The sequence below is a fragment of the Narcine bancroftii genome, chromosome 4 (assembly GCF_036971445.1).
Source record: "Narcine bancroftii isolate sNarBan1 chromosome 4, sNarBan1.hap1, whole genome shotgun sequence".
NCBI lineage: Eukaryota > Metazoa > Chordata > Chondrichthyes > Torpediniformes > Narcinidae > Narcine > Narcine bancroftii.
The window spans coordinates 200708466-200728498 of record NC_091472.1 but is presented as its reverse complement, the minus strand read 5'-3'; the positions used below and the strand labels follow the sequence as shown (position 1 = coordinate 200728498).

General features: G+C 45.8%; 1 protein-coding gene across 7 annotated transcripts in view; it reads right to left on the bottom strand.

Annotated features, from left to right (window-relative positions):
• Positions 1–20033, bottom strand: part of LOC138761450 (uncharacterized) — a 108902-nt gene that overhangs the window by 17817 nt on the left and 71052 nt on the right. For 5 of the 7 annotated variants that reach the window (XM_069933625.1, XM_069933629.1, XM_069933622.1 and 2 more), the window contains 4 exons: positions 14768–14814; positions 11188–11255; positions 5767–8794; positions 582–668 (listed from right to left, as the gene is read on the bottom strand). In XM_069933625.1, the coding sequence (XP_069789726.1) occupies positions 582–668; positions 5767–8794; positions 11188–11255; positions 14768–14814 (3230 nt within the window). Of the gene's footprint in view, positions 1–581; positions 669–3751; positions 3857–5766; positions 8795–11187; positions 11256–14767; positions 14815–20033 lie in introns of those variants that run through there. The other 2 variants (XM_069933626.1, XM_069933623.1) reach the window with 2 other exon arrangements.

The following is a 20033-nucleotide window of genomic DNA, read 5'->3' as shown; positions in this document are numbered from 1 at the left end:
GACAGGAAGATGATTCACAAGTGTGAGATCACACAAGACAAAAACACAAGGCGAGTGTCTTTCTTGCTGTTATCAGACTCCTGAACGAACCTCACACAAGTAAAACAGTGCTGCCTTTGCTCCATCCCAACTGATCTCTCTCTCTGTAACTTTGTACAACTTAACTGTTGTGCTAAGTACAAGATGTCTACTGGTCTGCTCGCATAAGCAACCTCAACCACTGCGTTTTTCATACTCATGACAGTAAACCTGAACTCAGAAGTTGCAGTTCAGGCCACCCTGACTTGGAAATGCACCACTGGGTCGAAGCTCTGGCAATCCCTCCCCCACAGCATTGTGGGTACACCTACACCTCCAGGACTGCAGCAGCTCATGAAGGCAGCTTCCACCACTTCTCGAGAACAAGTAGGGATAGGCAATTAAATGCTGGCTCGGTCTATGAACTCACCTTCCTTGAGGGAAGGTTGAGGATTTTACAGCCGCCTGCTTCCTGTAAGACCCTACATCATTTAGAGTCCAACTTTTCTCCAGCCAAGAACATTGTGCTTTAATTGCCCCAGTGCGCCTCTCTTCACACTTGCCTTCTCTTGGTGGTCTGTTGAAGTAACGACGACACTGCTTCACTCAAGCTGGCTCCATTTCCAGAGAGCAAACAGGGCGGACAGTAACTAAATAAATAAACACGTGTTATTTCACATACAGATCCATCCCTAGGAGGCAAACACACCAATCAAAAGGTGCAAGATATTATTATTGTTACACAATGTGGAAACAGGCCATTCAGCCCAACTTTCTCATGCTGCCCACAATGTCCCACCCACACCTGCATTCGGCTCCTAGTCCTCCAAACCCATCCTATCCATTTTTTCCCTTAAATATTGCTATAGTACCTACCTCAATCACTCCTCCGTCAGCCCTCTACAGCACCCACCACCCTCTGGGTAAATAAAATTACCCCTCGGGTTCCTGTTAAATCTCTCCCCACTCACCTTAAACCTACATCTCTGGTTACCAATTGCCCTTCTCTGGGTAAGACTCCAAGCTTTCACCCAATCTAAACCTCATAATTTTATATACCTTTATGAGATCACCCCTCGTCCTCCTGCGCTCCAAGGAATAATACTGTTCAACCTCTCCCTATAGCTCAGGCCCCCATAAACATTCTCCTAAATCTGCTCGACACCCTCTTCAGCTTGACTCCATCTTTGCTATCGTACAGAGACCAAAACTAAATACAATGCACATAACGGGGCCTCACAAATGTCTAGTACATTTGCAATGTGACCTCCCAACTTCTATATTCAATACTCCAATGAAGATCAAATGTGATGAAAGCCTTTTTTGACCACCTTACCTACTTGTGACACCACTTCCAAGGTGTTATGTATCTGTACTCCCAGATCCCTCTGCTCTACAACATTCCCTAGATCCCAATCATTCACAATGTCAGCTCTACTTAAATGCAAAACCTTATATCAACTATTCTCTCCCCACCTGCCCCACAGATCAAGATCCTGCTGCAATCTTTGGCAACCGCCTTCACTGTCGACAATATCAGACACTTCAGTGTCATCTGCAAACTTGCTAATTGTGCTATGTACGTTTTTATCTAAATCATTAATATACAAAGAGCACTGGGCCCAGCACTCAACCCTGAGGCACCCCAGTAGTTACTAGCCTTCAGTCTGAAAAACAATACTCTAAGTGATGTTAATTTTCTATCTATTCTGCTATATCTCCTTGGATCCCAGGTTATCCAATCTTCCAAAGCGGCCAACTGTGTGGAACCTTTTCAAATGCTTTGTTGAATCTATATATAGACAACAAATACAGCTCTTCCCCTATCAACCTTCTTGGTCACATCTTAAAAAAAACCTGATCAGATTTGTGAAACATGACCTCTCAGTTACAAAACCGTGCTGACTATCCCTAATCAGCCCTTGTCTATCCAAGTGCTTGTACAGTGCCCACATAATGTTTGGGACAAAGACACTTTTTTTTTCCTTTATTTTCCCCTGTGCTCCAGTTTTAAATTTGTAATCAAACAATCCACGTGTAATTAAAGCACACATTCCAGATTTTATTCAAAGTTATTTGTGTACATTTTGGTTTGGCCATGTAGAAATTACAGCATTTGTTATAAATTTCAGGGTATGTAATGGAGGATTAAAACCATGTACCCAGATGCTTTTTGCTTACGTGGAACTGACGACACTGGGTCCACACGCAGGACACCTTACTTTCAGAACTAGCAGATGTAATTAAACTCAGCCACGGGGACTTATCTGAAGATACACTTTGAAATGGAATTCCACTGTGAGGCCCAGGGAAAGCAGTTGTCAAATGCAACACTCTGAAATTGACGAATTGGTCACAACCTGTCTTGCTCGAGAAGTTTTAATAAGTCTTTGTATCTACGAGATAAACCAGGAAATCATAACATCCTGGTTCCATAATAATTAATCTTCTAAATTGTAGAATGTAATGTTCAGTTTTGATTTTGACTGACAAATATTAGAAGGAGTAGGCGCATGATTAATTGTTTTTGGGGTATATAAGCCTGTGGTCCTGCTGCTGAAGTTTAGACTCTCCGAGGGGTGGGAACACCCCTTGTCAAGAAGGAATAACAGCCAGAGTCCGAGCAACGTCTCGGTCGGGGGAGGTGGAGAAGCTGTAACCGGCGCCCTGACAACCTACTACAAGTGTGCAGTCGTTGCCTCGCTTTGGCAGTTGGGACCAGTCCAAGCGTTGATAAGTATAGTTGGAAAGGGCTTGCATATTGCATCTTGCAGTGTAGCCTCTGTATTTCTGTTCATGAAGTCTTCTGCGGACAGTAGTCATCGATACATCCACACCTGCCTCCTGAAGAGTGTTTCTGATCTGTCGGACATACATTTGGGGGTTTCTTTTCATTATGATGAGAATTCGTTTATCATCAGTAGTGGAGATTTTCCTTGGAATAACAGTCCCTTTGGGAATACTGAACTCTCCAGTACGCTCTTTCTGCTAAATTATTTTCCAAACAGTTGATTTTGGTCATTCTAAGGGTTGGGCGATGTCTCTTACTGTTTTATTCTTGTTATTCAGCCTCCTAATGGGTTCTTTGACTTTCATTGGCCCAGCTCTGGTTCTCATATTGAAAAATAGCAACTACAGACTCCAAAGATGATCAAAAGCTTAGAAGCAAGCCTAGCTCTCTTATCCCTGCACCAATGAAGCAATTAAACATACCTGAGTTCTCACAAACACCTGTGAAGCCATTGTGGTGCCCTGAATTGAGGGGCTATATAAAAAGTGTTGTAATTTCCACATGGTCAAACCAAAATGTTTACAAATAACTTTTGAATAAAATCTGGCAGTGAACATGCGAATTATTTGATTACAAATTTAAGATTGTGGAGCACAGGGGCAAATAAAGGGGAAAGAAAATATCTTTGTCCCAAACATTATGGAGGGCACTGTATCTTCTGCCTCACAATACTCTTCAATAACTTACATCAAACATTGGGCCCACTGGCCTATAGTCCCTGCACCCTTTCAGAAGTACATTTGCCACCCTCTAGTCTTCCAGCCCTTTGCCTGAACTTCATAATGATTCATGAATCTCAGCCCGGGCACCTGCAATTTCCTTTCTGGCTTCCTACAATGTCCTTGGATATATATGACCAAGCCTCTAACTATTCCCCACGGATCAATGGGAACTTGCTAATACTCGATGGAAAGGTCAAACTTTGAGATCCAAGACATTTACCTCCAACTTCAGATAGAGTGGGCACCAGTTGCCTCCTGCATCAACACAAGCCTGAAAGTTTGATTGGCATGGTCCACTTGGATGAGCAAGGTCAGGTTGCTCCCTCTGCAGTGACAAGGCATCAAGTGGATGGGAGTTGGGGAAGGGCACCATGGTTAAAATTGTGTCACAAGGCAGCTACAGAGCAAGATGCAATGAGCCAGGTCAGATTTCATTGCTGCTTCAAGTTGGGGCAGAATATGGGAGGGGAGGAGCCATCCGAAGGAGTAAAGGAGAAATAATTCCAGGAGCACTGGGGCCACGTGCGGTTGAACACAAATCAACACAAGGAGGCAAATGGATGCCAGGAGGAGTGTGGGAAAGAGGCGTTTCATCTCTCAAACACTGGCAAGAGCTGCACTTGAAATTCAACAGATGAACTCTCCAGCAGGGCTGGTGAAAGAGTACTACACACTGGAGACTGGAGACAAGGAGGGGCAGGGGGAAGAGTGTGGAGAGCAGTGAAGGTAATCAGTTGACATTTTAGGGTTTGAAAAATAGAGGGCATTCAGCTTGTCAAACACATGCTTCCATGAAGCTAGGTCAACGCTGATCTGTAGCCCACCCAGAAACCTTGGTTCTGAAATTTGCAAATGGAATCCCAGCCTGAAGTATTTTTTTTGTCCAAAACTTGCTTTCTGCCTCCTGAACACCTCAGACCTAAGGAAGACAGTCAACCCTGTAATCAAGGATTTTCAATAGTTGCTATCTTCCCGATCAAATCTGTCGAAACACTAATTCTCCAACCTCAACTACTGCATTCTCACACTCTTAACCCCTCCTAGGACAACGCATGACTCCTGAGGCAGTGCTCAGCCCTGGACACTCCTTACATTTTACTTACACGATAGAAGCCGATTCGGCCACTTCAATATGTGCCGCCCACTTACACCAAAACTAATCTATGTTTCGAACGGTGGGTGGAAACCAGAGCCCCTGGGGAAAACCCATGCAGACACTGGGAGAACGTACAAACTCCAAACAGACAGCGCGGGATTTGAATCAGGGTCACTGGCGCTAACCATGCCAACTCACTCAAACTTTAGACCAGCAGAGCTCAACACCCACCCCCTTCCCATTCCAAATGTCAAGGCCAACAGAGCCCTTTTAAATTGCACCTCACACTCATTCAAGGGGTTTCTTTCCCTGGACAAATTAATCTCCTTGCTCCTTCAATGTCAGATTTTTACATGTGTTGGGTACCATTCTGGATCATAATCACTCAATCATCTGCCTCATGGGAGTTGCAGTGAACTTGCTACTTCCATTTCAGAGTCTTTATTGGTCAAAGTGGCAAAGAGAATGGAAACAAAAAGGCCCCAATACACACCCTTGGGGACGTCACTTCCCATCATACCCATTTATTACGACCATCCCATCTCTCCCTCCTGACCTAACCCCCCCTTCAACTCCAAACTACCCGTATGCTGATTATTTCTTTCTCTTCACCATCACACTCCTGGGACCTTGAACACTTTGGAAATCTGCGACAGCTTGGTGGTTGGCAAAGACAAGTGGGCCGAAGGGCCTGAGAAAGATGATGAGTAAATTATCAAGTCGCCTCATCTGCAGGACCAAGAGGTTTGGAAGGAAAACGTAAGCAAAGGAGACATTTTGAAAGAGATACAGAATAACAATGGTTTGAATAATCTCCATCTCCAATTCAATGACCATCTACTCCCACCACCCACACCCCCGGAGCCCCCACTGGAATATAGAACACCCCCTCGCCAACCTGGGGCTAGTCAGTGACCACCCCCCCCAGAGTAGCCATTGAAATATAGACCCACCACACTAACCTGGGGGTAATCAGTGACCACCCCAAAGCCCCCACTGGACTATGGAACCCCACATTAACCTGGGGTTACTGTGACCACTCTCAGAACCCCTACTGGAATGCACAAACCCCACACTAACTTGGGGTTACTGTGACCACCCCCAGAGCTCCCACTGGAATATAGAACCCCCACACTAACCTGAGGCTATTCACCAAGCTGCTGTGCCTCCAACTGGTGGAACGACCTTCACCTGATGATGCCGTGCAGGGAGATGGAATGTCTTGGTTGCACCATGACACCACTCCGGCCAAGTCACTTGGGAAAAAGGGTTGACCTGAAGGAATGAGCCTCTGCCCATCCTCTCCAAGCAGGGAGAGAAGTGGTCTCTGGGCACTCGACCCCCTCCCAAAGTGGTGCTGCCTTGTCCGCAACCTGTAGCAGACTGGAGATGAAAGCGCGAGGAGGGTGTGCAGCCCAAATCTGGAACGGATGCAGGACTCGCCTGTCCCAGTCACTGTAGCAGGTTGCCAAATGTTCTGACTGGAGTTAGCCTGGTGATGAGAAAGTATCCATAACTCCTGGCTGGAGAGGGGCGGAGCACTGATTGAGAAGCTGGTCCTTTCAGACACACAGAGCTGATCACCGATGAACGAAAGCAGCAAAATCAGGTCGAGATTCGAAAGTGGACGGCAAAAGTACATGGACCGGTTACAACTTCTGCTGGAACGCCAGGGCTGAACTTTGCAACAGGTCGCAGCACCGACCAACTGACCTTTACTTGGCGTCACCAGGCGACAAGAATTACCCCATCGGGTTGCTTGCTGACCACTGAAACAAAACTGTAGACCTTCAATTTTTCTCGCTTGAAACCTTCGACAAACATCCACGTACACAAGCCTGGATGTCACGGCAGGGAATTCCGTGCTGGTGGACAGTGCACAGAGACCACGCACGATGGCTGACAACTGGTCCAACAGCAGGGGCTTTCTGTAGAGTTCAGAATGTGCCAAGGCAGTGAGCGGGAGGAGAGACAGATTCTTTGGTTTGATTTCTTCCACAAGTTGGACCCTGAGGTCCAAATCGGAAACAGTGCAGTCACCCATTCTCCTGTGGAACTCGACAGCCGCAGGGATCCTGCTCGGACAGAATAATTTGAGGTTGGACAAATCAGGGGTACAATGTGAGAAAAGCACAGTACAGGTTAACTTCCTCGGCCGCTTATTTCCACACCCGAGTGCCTTGCTATCAGCAGAGAGGACACCAGCCACTTCGCTTGCCGACGTCATCCCAACTTCGCAGCACTCAGCCCTCACTACCCCTCTCCGCTGGACACATGCAGCAGCCACACAGCTCACCTCCCACCTCACGTGCTCAATGCGTGTGAGGCTCGTGAGCAGTGACAGAACAGGCCGTAGCTTCTGATTGCTGCCTTGGCGACGGGCTGCATCACTTCCACTGCACACAAGAGCATCGCCCTGGCTCGCCGTCAATGCTTCAGATTCCTCGCCTTGGAAGGTTAGGGCCCTGGGGATCTCCCCTGACACCCTGCTGCCCTCGACCCCTTCTCCAAGGGGTTTCCTGGCTGCCAGATGCTCAGCTTGTCCAGAGGTACCCATCAGCTCCCACGTGATAAGTTCAGACACATTGCTTGGAGGCTTCAAATTCTCCTCGGAGAAGCTGCTACCCTCTGTGGCAACTACATCAACCTCCTCCACAGGTGCTGGCTGCCCTGCTGAAAACCTGGATTCTGGAAGCACCCAACTGGCTGTCACACCACAGGAAAACACTGCTTCACTTGAGCCTGGGCCTTTGACAATAAGAGTATCAGGACATGGTGCAAACAATCCACTGTCTGCCATCTCCCCATTGGTTGTTTCAACTGCTAAAGACTCTGCATTGTCAGTCATGTTCTCTCCAGTCCAGTCATTCATTACTACATCTGTCGGTACATCAGCCAACTCTCTATCTGCGAAACCCCCGCACACTACCCCTCCAAAGGCCTGTTCAGCTGCGTCAAACCTGTCCCCAGGCAGCAAGCTGCCTCCAAGTGCTTCACCAGTGACCTCACTTCCTTCCACGGCTGGATCACCCACAGTGTAAATCTCCACATCTGTGATATCTGTGGGGATGTCCGCCAGCTCGTCCTCCATTAGCTCCACGTCATGGAGCATTCCCATGGTCAGCTGGACTCCTGTAGAAACCTCCAGGGTAGCGCTGGTCCCTGCAGCTCCATCAAGCGACTGGCCCATGGTCACTGCCCCTTCAGTCGGCCTTTCACTGGGCAGCCCACCCTCGACAGTCACATCCACTGGTGTGGATGCAGTGACCATCAGCAGTGCCACCCTGGGGACACTGCCTCCATCTGCTGCAACTCCGAGAGGTAGTGGTGCGATGGAACCTTCTGCAGCCATGGAAGGGGGTAGGTTAGGCAGCTTGTGCTGTGTTGGATGTTCTGCCGCAGTTGTTTCTCCTGTTAACATCCTGGGGACTGGGCAATTCCCCGCAAGTGTCTCGATGGTTCTCAAGCCAACAGGGACGACTGTGCTTGCATTGTCACCCAGAGCTTCCTTTTTTTCTGCAGGTGCCTCAATCACTGCACCTTCAGCAGTAACACAAGTTCTTCTCGTGCTCAACAGCCTGCCACTGGGCCCCTTGCTGATCAGCCCCATCCCTGCAATAGCATCCCCAGTCACCTCACCAATTGCAGATGCCTTGCCTGGAGCCAATCCATTCTGGGCGACCTCACCATCTGCATCATCGGCTACCACAGCAGCTAAAGGAATCCAGTTAAACACATGACCGGTCACGCTACCCCTTAAAGGCACTTTGTGACCCGAATCGATCCCAGGGGATGTGACCTGGAGAGATTCCGTTCCTAGTTCATTCCCTATTCTGATGCTCGCACTTTCTAGAGCAACCCTCCTGAACTTCTCATCCCCGACACGCACTGGTGGAGCTTCACACTGTGGCATCTTGGCATGGGGATTTTCGTCAGACAGATGGCAGACTTCTCCATTTGTGACACACATTTGGGTGGCCAGCGCCGTGAGCAGCTGCTGCGTTCCAGCTGACCGGTGCACACCGCTGCACAGCGTGGACTTGCACCTCGTCTCACGATGAATGTTAGAGGCCAGGACTCCTCCCTCGCAGCTTTCCATCACACCACCAGGTCTCCCTCGCTCCTCATTCGACGACACATTTCTGCAGCTCGAGTCATCTTCACCTGCTGCGAGAGAGACAGTTATCACAAGTTCACCGTGCACAGGGAGATGTTTTACATTTTTTCTGATTGACCTTTATCTTGGTTTGGCGTTGAGCTTATTTAACACAACGAGGGTAGCACAGTGCTGAAGAAATTATTTTTTTAAAAATTTAGACGTACAGCACGGTAACAGGTCCTTTCAGCCTTTCGTGCTGTATGTCTACATTTAAAAAAAAATAATTTCTTCAGTTACACCCAATTAACTGACAACCAGGTAAGTTTTGAACGGTAGGAGAAAACTGGAGGCCCCCACCCCGGGGAAAACCTATGCAGACACTGGGAGAACACACAAACTCCTTACAGACAGTGCAAGATTCGATCCCCAGTCCTGATCGGTAGTGCTATTACAGCATTCCAACCGTGGCGCCCTTTGGTGCTGCAGCTTCTCTGCTCTCGCAGCCAGAATGTTAACCCCACCGGTGCCATAGGAACATAGGAAGTAGGAACAGGAGTAGGTCAAAAATGGCCCATCGAGCCTACTCTGCCATTTAATACGATCATGGCTGATCTAATTTATGACCTAACTCCACCTACCTGCCTTCTCCCCATATCCCCTAATTCCTCTATCATGTAAAAATTTATCTAACCGAATTTTAAATATGTTTAATGAAGCAGCCTCAACCACTTCCCTGGTTAGAGAATTCCAAACATTCACTACTCTCTGGGAAAAACTATTTTTCCTCATCTCTGTCCTAAATCTACTCCCCCGAATCTTGAGACGGTGTCCTCTCGTTTTAGTTTCCCCGGCCAGCTCAAAAAACCTTCCTACATCTATCCTATCCATACCCTTCATAATCCTATATGTTTCTATAAGATCTCCTCTCATTCTTCTGAACTCGAGCGAATACAATCCTAGACAATTTAATCTTTCATCATAAGTCAACCCCTTCATCCCAGGGATCAACCTAGTAAACATCCTCTGGACCATCTCCAAAGCCAGTATATCCTTCCTCAAATAGGGAGACCAGAACTGGACACAGTACTCCAGGTGCGGTCTCACCAGTACCTTATACAGCTCCATCTGTGTGGAGTTAGCAAATTCCCCCTGTGACTACGGGTTGTGACTTCATCTGGGAGTTCTACTTTCCTCCCACATCCCCAAGACGTGCAGGTTGGTGAAGCTGTGAAACATGGAAGTCGGCAGACACTGTGATTGTCGTAAAAGCACAGAGATACTCAAAAGGTCTCGCAGCAACCAGAGGAGTACAGATACATCTTAGACATTCTGGGGCTGAGCCCTTCCTCCTTTGTAGGGTAATTGGCTGGGTATAGTCTCTAGTGTAGGTGACTGGAGGGTGGGGAATGAATGAGAACAGGATCTGTGGATGTAATTTGGGGAATGGGCGTTTTCTGAGAACTAGCATTGAATGAACTGGGCCTAATAGCCTCCTCTCAGTAGAAAACAAATAATCCAGAATAGAAATGGGACAATTCCTATTGTTCCTTGAAGGCACAAACCAACATAAATCCTGGTGTAGAATCAGATTTTCCAAGGGTTCCAACTGCTGGTCTGCTCGACCAGCTGGGTTCCTCTAGCAGATGGGGTTTCTCATTTCCCACTTATAAGACCCAAGATGACTGATAGAAAACCTGCTCAAGGGCACACCCGCAAACTTTATACAAGTTGGATGTGACGACCACGTTTCTTGCAGTCCCAGAAGACAGCATTAACCCAGTCATTTATGCCCGATTTTGTGGAGGTTTGATGCACAAAACCTTTCCTGTCCTGGACCCACAACACCACCTCATCAGTCAGGAAGGCGCAGCAGTGCCTGCACTTCCCAAGGAGGTTAAGGAGGGCAAGGCTACCGGCCCCCATCTCGACGTTTTACAGGAGCACAACTGAGAGCTGTCTGATGGCTACTCCACTGGTGGTACTGTAGCTCCTAAGATTGGAGCGGAGGTCATTAGGACTATTAAAGCACACACACACACACACACACACACACACCACACACCACACACACACAGTAAAATCCCTGGTATCTGGCACCTATGGGGATTGGTAGATGCTGGATAAGTTAATTTTCCAATTGCTCAAGTTTGTGTGGATGGCAAACTAATAGCAAGCCATGCCAATTTAAACCTCCATATTTTTTGCCTATCAATTTTCCTCAACACATTTTTGACTGTTGCTAAAATTCCAGATACAGGTGTTTTACTGTATTCACTTTATATGATATCTTCGCGTATATATGTGCTTAGTATGTGCTGTGTTTTATGCATGTGCACAGTGTTCGGGAGAAGCGCTGTTCCGCCTGGTTCTACATGTAGTCAGATGATCCTGACCTTTCTGGGAGGGAAGCTTCACTCTGTAGATGGAATGGTGTAAGCTACGACAAGATTTATACACTCACCGCCCAATGCAGCTGCGTGCACATGAGAATGGAGATGGACCTGAGGAAACTTTGCCTTTGGTGTGATGCTATGGAGAGAGAGAGGGATTACGTTGAAAAACAATATTTAGTGCAGAGTGAGGAGCTTCACAAGCTGCTGTGGAAGAAATTATATGAAGATTGACACACTCACTAACACATTGACACCAAATCTGTGAAAAAAAAGTTTTTGTTGATGACAATGGTTATTGATGCATTCTTGGTCAAATTAATTAGAAACTAAGTTGTAGCCTGAACCATTGTCAAGGACATTAACTGGGTTTTGACACTTCCTCCTTCATATTAGATAAAACTAAGGTTTTAATACCAAAAAAATAATGTCTTAATGTAGTTCCCACTAGTGTATCTCATTTTGCATTCTGTAACAGTCTGTAGAAGTAGGTTTCCGAGTCTGTGAGCAGTGGAGACCGCTGCCTACTGTCCGTGATGCATCATGTGAAATAAAGTCTGTGAAACAATACTTGAGGCCTCTGAATCAGTTAATTGCATTGAAAGATCTGGCGGAGTTGGCAGGGCCTCTATTAAAACGGGATCAGAACAATTAAATTTTTGGACAGCTTACCTTTGGCCTCTCTCCACAATGGTCTCTCACATCTGCCAAATAATTTAGTGTGCATTTCTAATTAATTTACCCACCAATGGAAAATAGACCAGAATCTCAAATATTTTTGTCATAAACAAATTCTGAATTTTTACACCAAAATGCACCAGGATTCACAATCAAAAACAAGGAGCCCTTTGATTTATATATATTTTTGACCAATAGCACTTGCTTTGTTTGATAAGCAGACATTGAATATCCACTTCCAATTTAAAACCAAGATCAAAAGAGGACCAATTTGCATCTGTAAGGCGGAAAATTCTACTTTGCTACAAGGATGGCCAGCATAATGTGCAGTTCAATCAACTTGATTTATTTGTTCATGATGAAGCAACAGAGGTTGATGAAAGGAACGCTCTGGACTAGTCATTCACAACTTTTTTTTTGGCTATGGCCCCATCTGCTCAAAGTTTCTGGACCCCCTTCCCTGTGAAGCAGTCCTTTAGTTGGTTTGTTCCGAAATTCTCTCTGACAGACGACATAAAATTTTTAAAAAATATTTACACAAGGGAACAGTGTGGCCCCCAATGAGAATGGCTGCTCTCGACCTTGTCTGCATGAATTTAAAAAAAATATTTGATTAAGCACAAAATGCTCGGCAGTATGACTGAGGCTCACGGAATTTAAAAAAAAGATCATCACCAGGATGGACAGCAAATTGGCTCCTGAAGAGAGTGGAGTCAAAAATGAGTGGCAGTTATTTTTACTTGCGAGGGAGATTGACAATGTTGTTCCCAGGGGTTAGTGCAGGGACTACAGGCTTATTCAAGGGCAAGGCCCAGAGAATAAAAAGGAAACGGGGCGAGTGCTGATCATGGCAACTTGGAACAAGAAATTCCCTGAGGTGTAACGAGGGCAAATATATCCTTTCCATTTAAATTTTTAAGATGTTATTTACAGCACGGTAGAAGCCATTTCCGGCCATTTAAACCGGTGCCGTCTAATTACACGCAAATTATCCTATAGCCCCTGTACGTTTTGAAGGGTGGGAGGAAATCAGAACACCCGGGGAAAACCCACGCAGACACGGGGAGAACGCACAAACTCCTTACAGACAGCATCAGGTTTGAACCCAAGTCATTGGCGCTGCAATAGCATTGCACTAACCGCTATGATCCTACACTTGCTATGGGACCAAACCAACTCGAGGGGTGCAGGATGAAGGCTCCAGCCATTGAAGTCCCTGCTGAACAACTGGGAAGGAGATCACATCAGGATCACACCTAGTAGGAGCAACGTGAAAGCACAGCGATCTCCCAAAATTAATAGAAACGAAATTTAAAAATCCATGATATCTCCAATGCCAGAGGTTATAACATGGAGGTGGGAACACAGGAAAATGACTGATGGAATTACTCCAGAGTCTGGCAATGCAGCCGCTACTTCAGATTGCAAATCACTCTTGCGATGATAAGCAAGAGTTACTGAAGTCCATAATGAGGGACCGTACAAATGGATTTCTTCAACTGCCCGGAAGAGCCTGTGTTGGTGTCAAATCATGGTCAAGGAAGTCCAATGGACTTCTAAAAATAGCCCCCCCAAAAACCTGAAAATGTTTCAAATAACCAAACCTCCCAAGTCTGCATGGCCATGGTAATCCTGGCAGCTTTTTACCTGCCATCGTCCCTGCTCGTGTCTTCTGTAACATGGGAAAATGTCATACATGGGCTGCCAGAAGGCAAAGCCAAGGGCCCCTCAGAATACACTGTCAGTTAAAGCATCAAAACTCATGGCATTGAAAGCAATTTATATATCTAACCAGGACATTATCTATGCATCAAGGTAACAAGTATCCAAACTGGCAGGGTTCAGAGGTCATGTTGGAGCCACAACCAAGTCTCAGTGTTAACAATGAACTGAACGGGGCAGAAAATTCCTACCCAAGTTTAACAATCATGTATTGCAAGAACAAACAGAAGCACTAAATTGCAAAGATGTTAACAAACTGAGCAGCTATGTGTTTGCCAACATTAAAGGGTAAATACAATGTCCGACACTGCCCCCCAAACTGAACAGCTTTTTCTAAATCTGCAAAAACTTGAATGCAATGGAATTACTAAGGGGGGGTGCTTTTGGGTGGCAGGTGGGGAAATGGTGTGGCCATTTTACCCAGGTATTCTGCCCAAGTTAGACAGAGGCCTAGTTAAGCAGCAGGCCCTGATTACCTTGAGCATTTCAGTCGGCAGAGATTAAACAAATCTTGGAGGGAGAAATAATATCCAGGCCAGAATATATCATGAAACACAGCTGCAATGTCTGGAATCAGTTTGAAGGGGATTTTTTGACTTAAGTTAACACTTTAGAAGGGGTCGTTACGTCAGGTAGACGCAGTTCTGTTGGTCGGGGGTTCTGGGTTATGGATATACTCAGAGCTAGGTCTTCCACGACAGAGCAATGAACTACTTCTCTCAAAAGGAAACTGTGGGCCTTTTGACCTCGTCGAGTGATGTGACATGACATTAGCGTTTTATGCAGGACAGGTAGATATTTGATAACCAAAAAGTATGGAAGAATGAAGAAAATCTATATTTTTAGACCAGCCTCAATTTCATTAAACTGCTAAACAAAGGAGGAGAAGGAGGGTTATGAGCTGCAAAGTCGTAAGGATTAGATTGAAGTGGGGTAGGTTTACATAGTTGGACTGAAAGGCCTGTACTGTGCAGTACTGTTCTATGTTCCACTCCCATATTCAATAGTCCAGATCAATAAATGTCCAACCTTGATGAAGGGCTTAATCCCAAAACATTGGTTATGTATTTTTATCTTTGATATATAAAAGACACTATTTGACCTGTTGATTTGCACCAGCATTGTGTTTACTCCAACCATTTTAACACCTCGTGGGACAAACTGTGTTCTTGCACAGTTAACCAGCAAGGCCGATCCTTTGTGAGCTTTGAGCAGTCAGATCAGACACATGCACAACAGGGTGATACTCACTCACTGATGGCCAATGACCATGTTTCGGGCTCCACTTCACCGTTTGCCTGTGGATGTAGAGAAGATTTAAAAGTCAGGGAGTGGTCACACAACAGCGGTGCATTAGGAAGGTAATGAGAGACCGCGGTATCCAGTTCAGAACTTGTGAGGTCAGCTTCAAAGACCCACACCTTTTCCTCATGGATTATAACTGCCCTTCAGGATGAGATGCTAAATCGAAACACGCGGATGGGGAGGAACTACACGAGGGCCCAGCGTATCTACCCCTCAATCAGTTGCTGTTGAGCATGCCCTAAATTCCATTCATGGGACCTTGCTGTGCCCAGACAGACTGCCACGCTCCATACACTATAGTTGCAATTCGGAAGAGCACATTGGGATCTCCACAAGTTAATGAAAGGTGGAGAATAAACCCAAATTAGTTCTTCTCAAGCTGCAGAGTGGTGATACTGCCCAGATTATTAGGGATCAGTTAGAAAACCAAAATTTTTACCTCCTCACTGCAAGGTTCCCCACTGCACATGGAGGAAAAAACTGCTGCATTTCTCATCACTGAGAATCTGCTAGACTTTTTTTAAAGATACACAGCAGAGTAACATGTACTTCCAGCCACGAGCGTGTGGTGCCCAATTACACACAATTGATCTATAACCCCAGTACGTTCTGAACAGTGGGAGGAAACTGGAGCAACTGTAGGAAATCCAGACAGGCACAGGGAGAATGCACCAACTCTTCACGGAAAGTGCAGGATTCAAACCAGGGTCACTGGCGGTGAGAGCGCTGCGCTCTTCATTATCATTTGCATAGATATTCAAGGATGTTACCACTTAGTTAAAAGCATTTTACCAAAACCATTTTGATTTATTTTGTAGTAACATTTTAAATCATAAAACTGAGAACTTTAAAAATATTTTCAATAAACAAAAGTACTGGACAAATTCGGCAGGTCACGCAGTGCTCCTTACATGGCAAAGATACATGCAGGAACCAACGTTTGGGGCCTGATCCCTTTGTTGTCTGATTTCTCCCTGTAAGGAGAATGAGTGTACCCCACCGTGACCAAAGGAATGGTCAGTTTTGAAGGGGAATTAGTGTACCTCACCATGACCAAAAAGGGAAGGACACTTTGAAGGGAAATTGTTTAAATCCCATCACAACCATTTTGGCTGACCCATGAAAGGGTTCTGGAAGCTTTGTGAAAGTCACTGGCTTCGCTTACCCTACTCAAAGAAAAGGAGAGTTTTGACTACCACTTGTCTGAAAAGGACATTTCTCTAGAAGCAACTTGACAAGGATTTTGTGAGTTTGCCACAGTCTGGTCACCGTTTCTCCCACCTACTTCATGATTACTTCTTCGCCTCAATTTAAAGCCTGAGGGTCAACATTGGATTTCTGAGACTGAACTTTGAACTGACGTTTCAGAATTGTGCCCGAGCTGTAATGGTTTGGGATATGCCACATACCCACATAGTGCATAGTTGGGCGTTAACTTCAGGTAAATTAGCTAAAGTGTTATATTATTAGTAATTGATAATAAAAATATTATTATAAATATAACACCGTCTTAGCTACTTTCTATTGCTGCTGTCTGAGTACGAATCACTGGACAACTCTTCTCATTGCTTCACAAGAACAAACAAGGTGACTGATACAATTTTCCTTCAATGAATGCCTACAAGATATTGCAAATGAACCAGTTTTCCCAAATGACAGTCCTGACCTACGACATTTCCAACAGCCACTTCATTTCTGTAGGATCCATGTTCCGTTCCCTCTTTGCACAGACGAGTTCGTCCAGCACTCTGTGGCTTGTCTCACTTCAGCTTTTTCATGAACAGGGTCTTCAAAGACAACAATACTTGGGCTTGTGGTTCCTTTGAAAAATCCACCAGGTGCTGCATTTGGAGCTGGTTTATATTAACCAAGATCGGAGAGGACATTTTACTTGGCCTGCTGTATCAAGGAACACGACAAGCACTTCTTGACAGCAGGGACATTTGACTTGCAGAAGCAGAAAACCACAGACATATCTATCAGTTCCGACTCTCCTCCAGCTTCTGTTAAAACCCCTCCCCTTGGTCTCCCCATCCCCTTCTGAGACTAGCCCTTCCCATCACTTCGTTTTCTCTTCCACCCTCCCACCTCTGACCTCATACTCTGCCTGACCACCCTCCAACTGCATGGCATTAACATCTACTCCTGTGACCAATGACTGCCAGTCTGGTAACCCCTCTCTGGTGATCAGACCCCCACTGCCAGACTGACCCCTCACCTGCCTTGTCCTGCTGACCAAACACCCATCTACACTGCTCCAACACCACAAAACGGGCCGTCTGCACTCCTGAGACACCACTTTTTTCCCCACTGTAATAACTACATGTAACGTGAGAAGTCAACGGATTGTACGTGGTGGAACTGCTCTTAAGTGGATCTATTTCATTTCAACAAGCTTAGAGAGTGGATTGGCATGTGGAATTATGACATTGTGACCAATGATAAAACTTGGTTGCAGGAGGGGCAGGACTGGCAGCTCAATGTTCCTGGCTTCCATTGCTTCAGACGTGATAGATTTGGGGGCGCGGGGGGTGGGGAGGGGAATGAAAGAAGGAGTGGCATTGCTCGTCAAGGAAAATATCACAGCCATGGTCAGGCAGGATAGACCCAGAAGGCTCGTCTACTGAGGCACTGGCGGTGTACCTGGCAGGGTACTGAAACTCTGCATTAACCAACTAGCTGGACTGTTCATGGACATTTTCAACCTCTCATTGTTGCAGTCAGAGGTTCCCACCTGCTTCAAAAGGGCATTAATCATTCCGGTGCCCAAGAAGAGTAGTGGGAGCTGCGTCAACAACTATCGCCCAGTAGCACTAACTTCTACTGTGATGAAATGCCTCAAGAGGCTGGTCATGGCCAGAATTAACACACACCTAGGCAAAGATCCAGACCCACTGCAATTCACCCATCTTTACAATTGCTCTACGACAGATGCAATATCGCTGGCTCTCCACTAAACTATGGATCTCCTTGAAAACAGCAACTCATATGTATGGCTACAGCTCAGCCTTCAATACCATTATTCCCTCAGTGCTAGTCAAGAAGCTACAAACCCTGGGCCTTTGTAACCCTCTCTGCAACTGGATCCTTGACTTACTCATTGGAAGACCACGGTCAGTATGACTTGGAAGCAACGTCTCCTCCTCACTGATTATCAACTCAGGTGCACCCCAAGGATGCATGCTTAGCCCACTGCTCTACTCATTATATACCCACAACTGGGAGGGCCAGGAACAATTCCAGTGCTATCTACAAATTTGCTGATGACACCACGATTGACAGCAAAATTACAAACAGCAATGAGGAAGCGAACAGGAGGGAGATAGATCAGCTTGCTGAGTGGTGTCACATCAACAACCTTGCACTCAGTGTTAGCAAAGCCAAGGAGATGATTGTGGACTTCAGGAGGGAGAACCCAGTCCTCATTGAGGATTCATAGGGGAGAGGGTCAAGAACTTCAAATTCTTGGGTGTCAACATCTCTGAGGATCTGTCCTGGAGCCTCCATGTTGATGGAATCACGAAGCCCTCCCAGCAGCTATACTTTATGAAGTGTTTGAGGTGATTCAGTATGCCATCAAAGACTCTTGAAAAATTCTACAGGTGTTCCGTGGAGAGCATTCTGGCTGGTTGCATCACTGCCTGGTATGGAGGTGCCAAATCTCAGGAGAAGAATGAACTCCAGAGGGTTGTTAACTCGGCCTGCGACATCACAGGCACCAGACTACACTCCATCGAGGACATCGACATGAGATGTGTGAGGTGTCTTAAAAAAGAAGCCTCTATCCCCACCACCCATGCTATGCCCTCTTCACTCTGCTACCATCAGGAAGGAGGTACAGGTGCCTAAAGACAAGTACTCACCAGCACAAGGACAGCTTCTTCCCTGCTCCCATCAGATTCCTGAATAATCAATGAGCTACAGACACTGCCTCACTTTTCGTGCACTGTTAATTTTTTACATGGCGAGCTCTCCACTGGCCACCGTGACAGAGGTGCACCAAAGAAAAGGTACAAGGACTGCCGAAAGAAATCTCTTGGTGCCTGCCACATTGACCACCGCCAGTGGGCTGATAACGCCTCAAACCGTGCATCTTGGCGCCTCACAGTTCGGCGGGCAGCAACCTCCTTTGAAGAAGACCGCAGAGCCCACCTCACTGACAAAAGACAAAGGAGGAAAAACCCAACACCCAACCCCAACCAACCAATTTTCCCCTGCAACCGCTGCAACCGTGTCTGCCTGTCCCGCATCGGACTTGTCAGCCACAAACGAGCCTGCAGCTGACGTGGACATTTACTCCCTCCATAAATCTTCGTCCGCGAAGCCAAGCCAAAGAAAAAGAAGAAGAAGAAAAATGAACTTAATATGAATGTTTTCAGTGTGATGCTGCTGCAAAACAGCGAATTTTGTGACTTGTTCATGATAATAAATTCTGATTCTATATGGATAGAGCCGAGGAACAAGAAGGTATGATCACACTGATGGGGTTGTATTATAGATCCCCAAAGGCCAATGAGAATTGGATGGGAAAATCTGTAAATAGATAGCAGATAGTTGCAGGATAATTGGAGATTTTAACTTTCCACATATTGACTGAGAGTCCCATACTATAAAAGGGCTGGATGGCTTGGAGTTTGTCAAATGTGTTCAGGAAAGTTTTCCAAATCAATATATAGAGGTACTAATGGGAGAAAGTGCATTCCTGGATCTTCTATTAGGGAACGAGACAGGACAGGTGACAGAAGTAAGTGCAGGGGAACATTTTGGGTCCAGTCATCATAATCCCACTATTCTGAAGTTAATTATGGAGAAGAACAAGTCTGAGCCTTGTGTTGAGATTCTAAATTGGAAAGAGGCCAGTTTTAAGGAAATGAGAAAGGATCTTGAATGTGTGGATTGGGCTAAGTTGTTTTCAGGCAAGGATGTTTGAGGTGAGTGGATGGTGAAATTTTGAGAGTACTGAGCTTGTATGTTCAGATCAGAATTAAAGGCAAGGTTCGCAGGAATAAGGAACCTTGATTTTCGGGGGATATTGGGGATCTGATTCAGAAGAGAGAGGTGTTTAGTAGGTATAGGCAAAATGAAGCAAACGAGGATCTTTTTTTTTTTTTTTTTTTTTTTTTTTTTTTTTTAAATTTTTTTTATTTTTCACACCATAAATCACATTAGCCATGATATACACAATTTCTTTTTCACACATATACAGTGACTT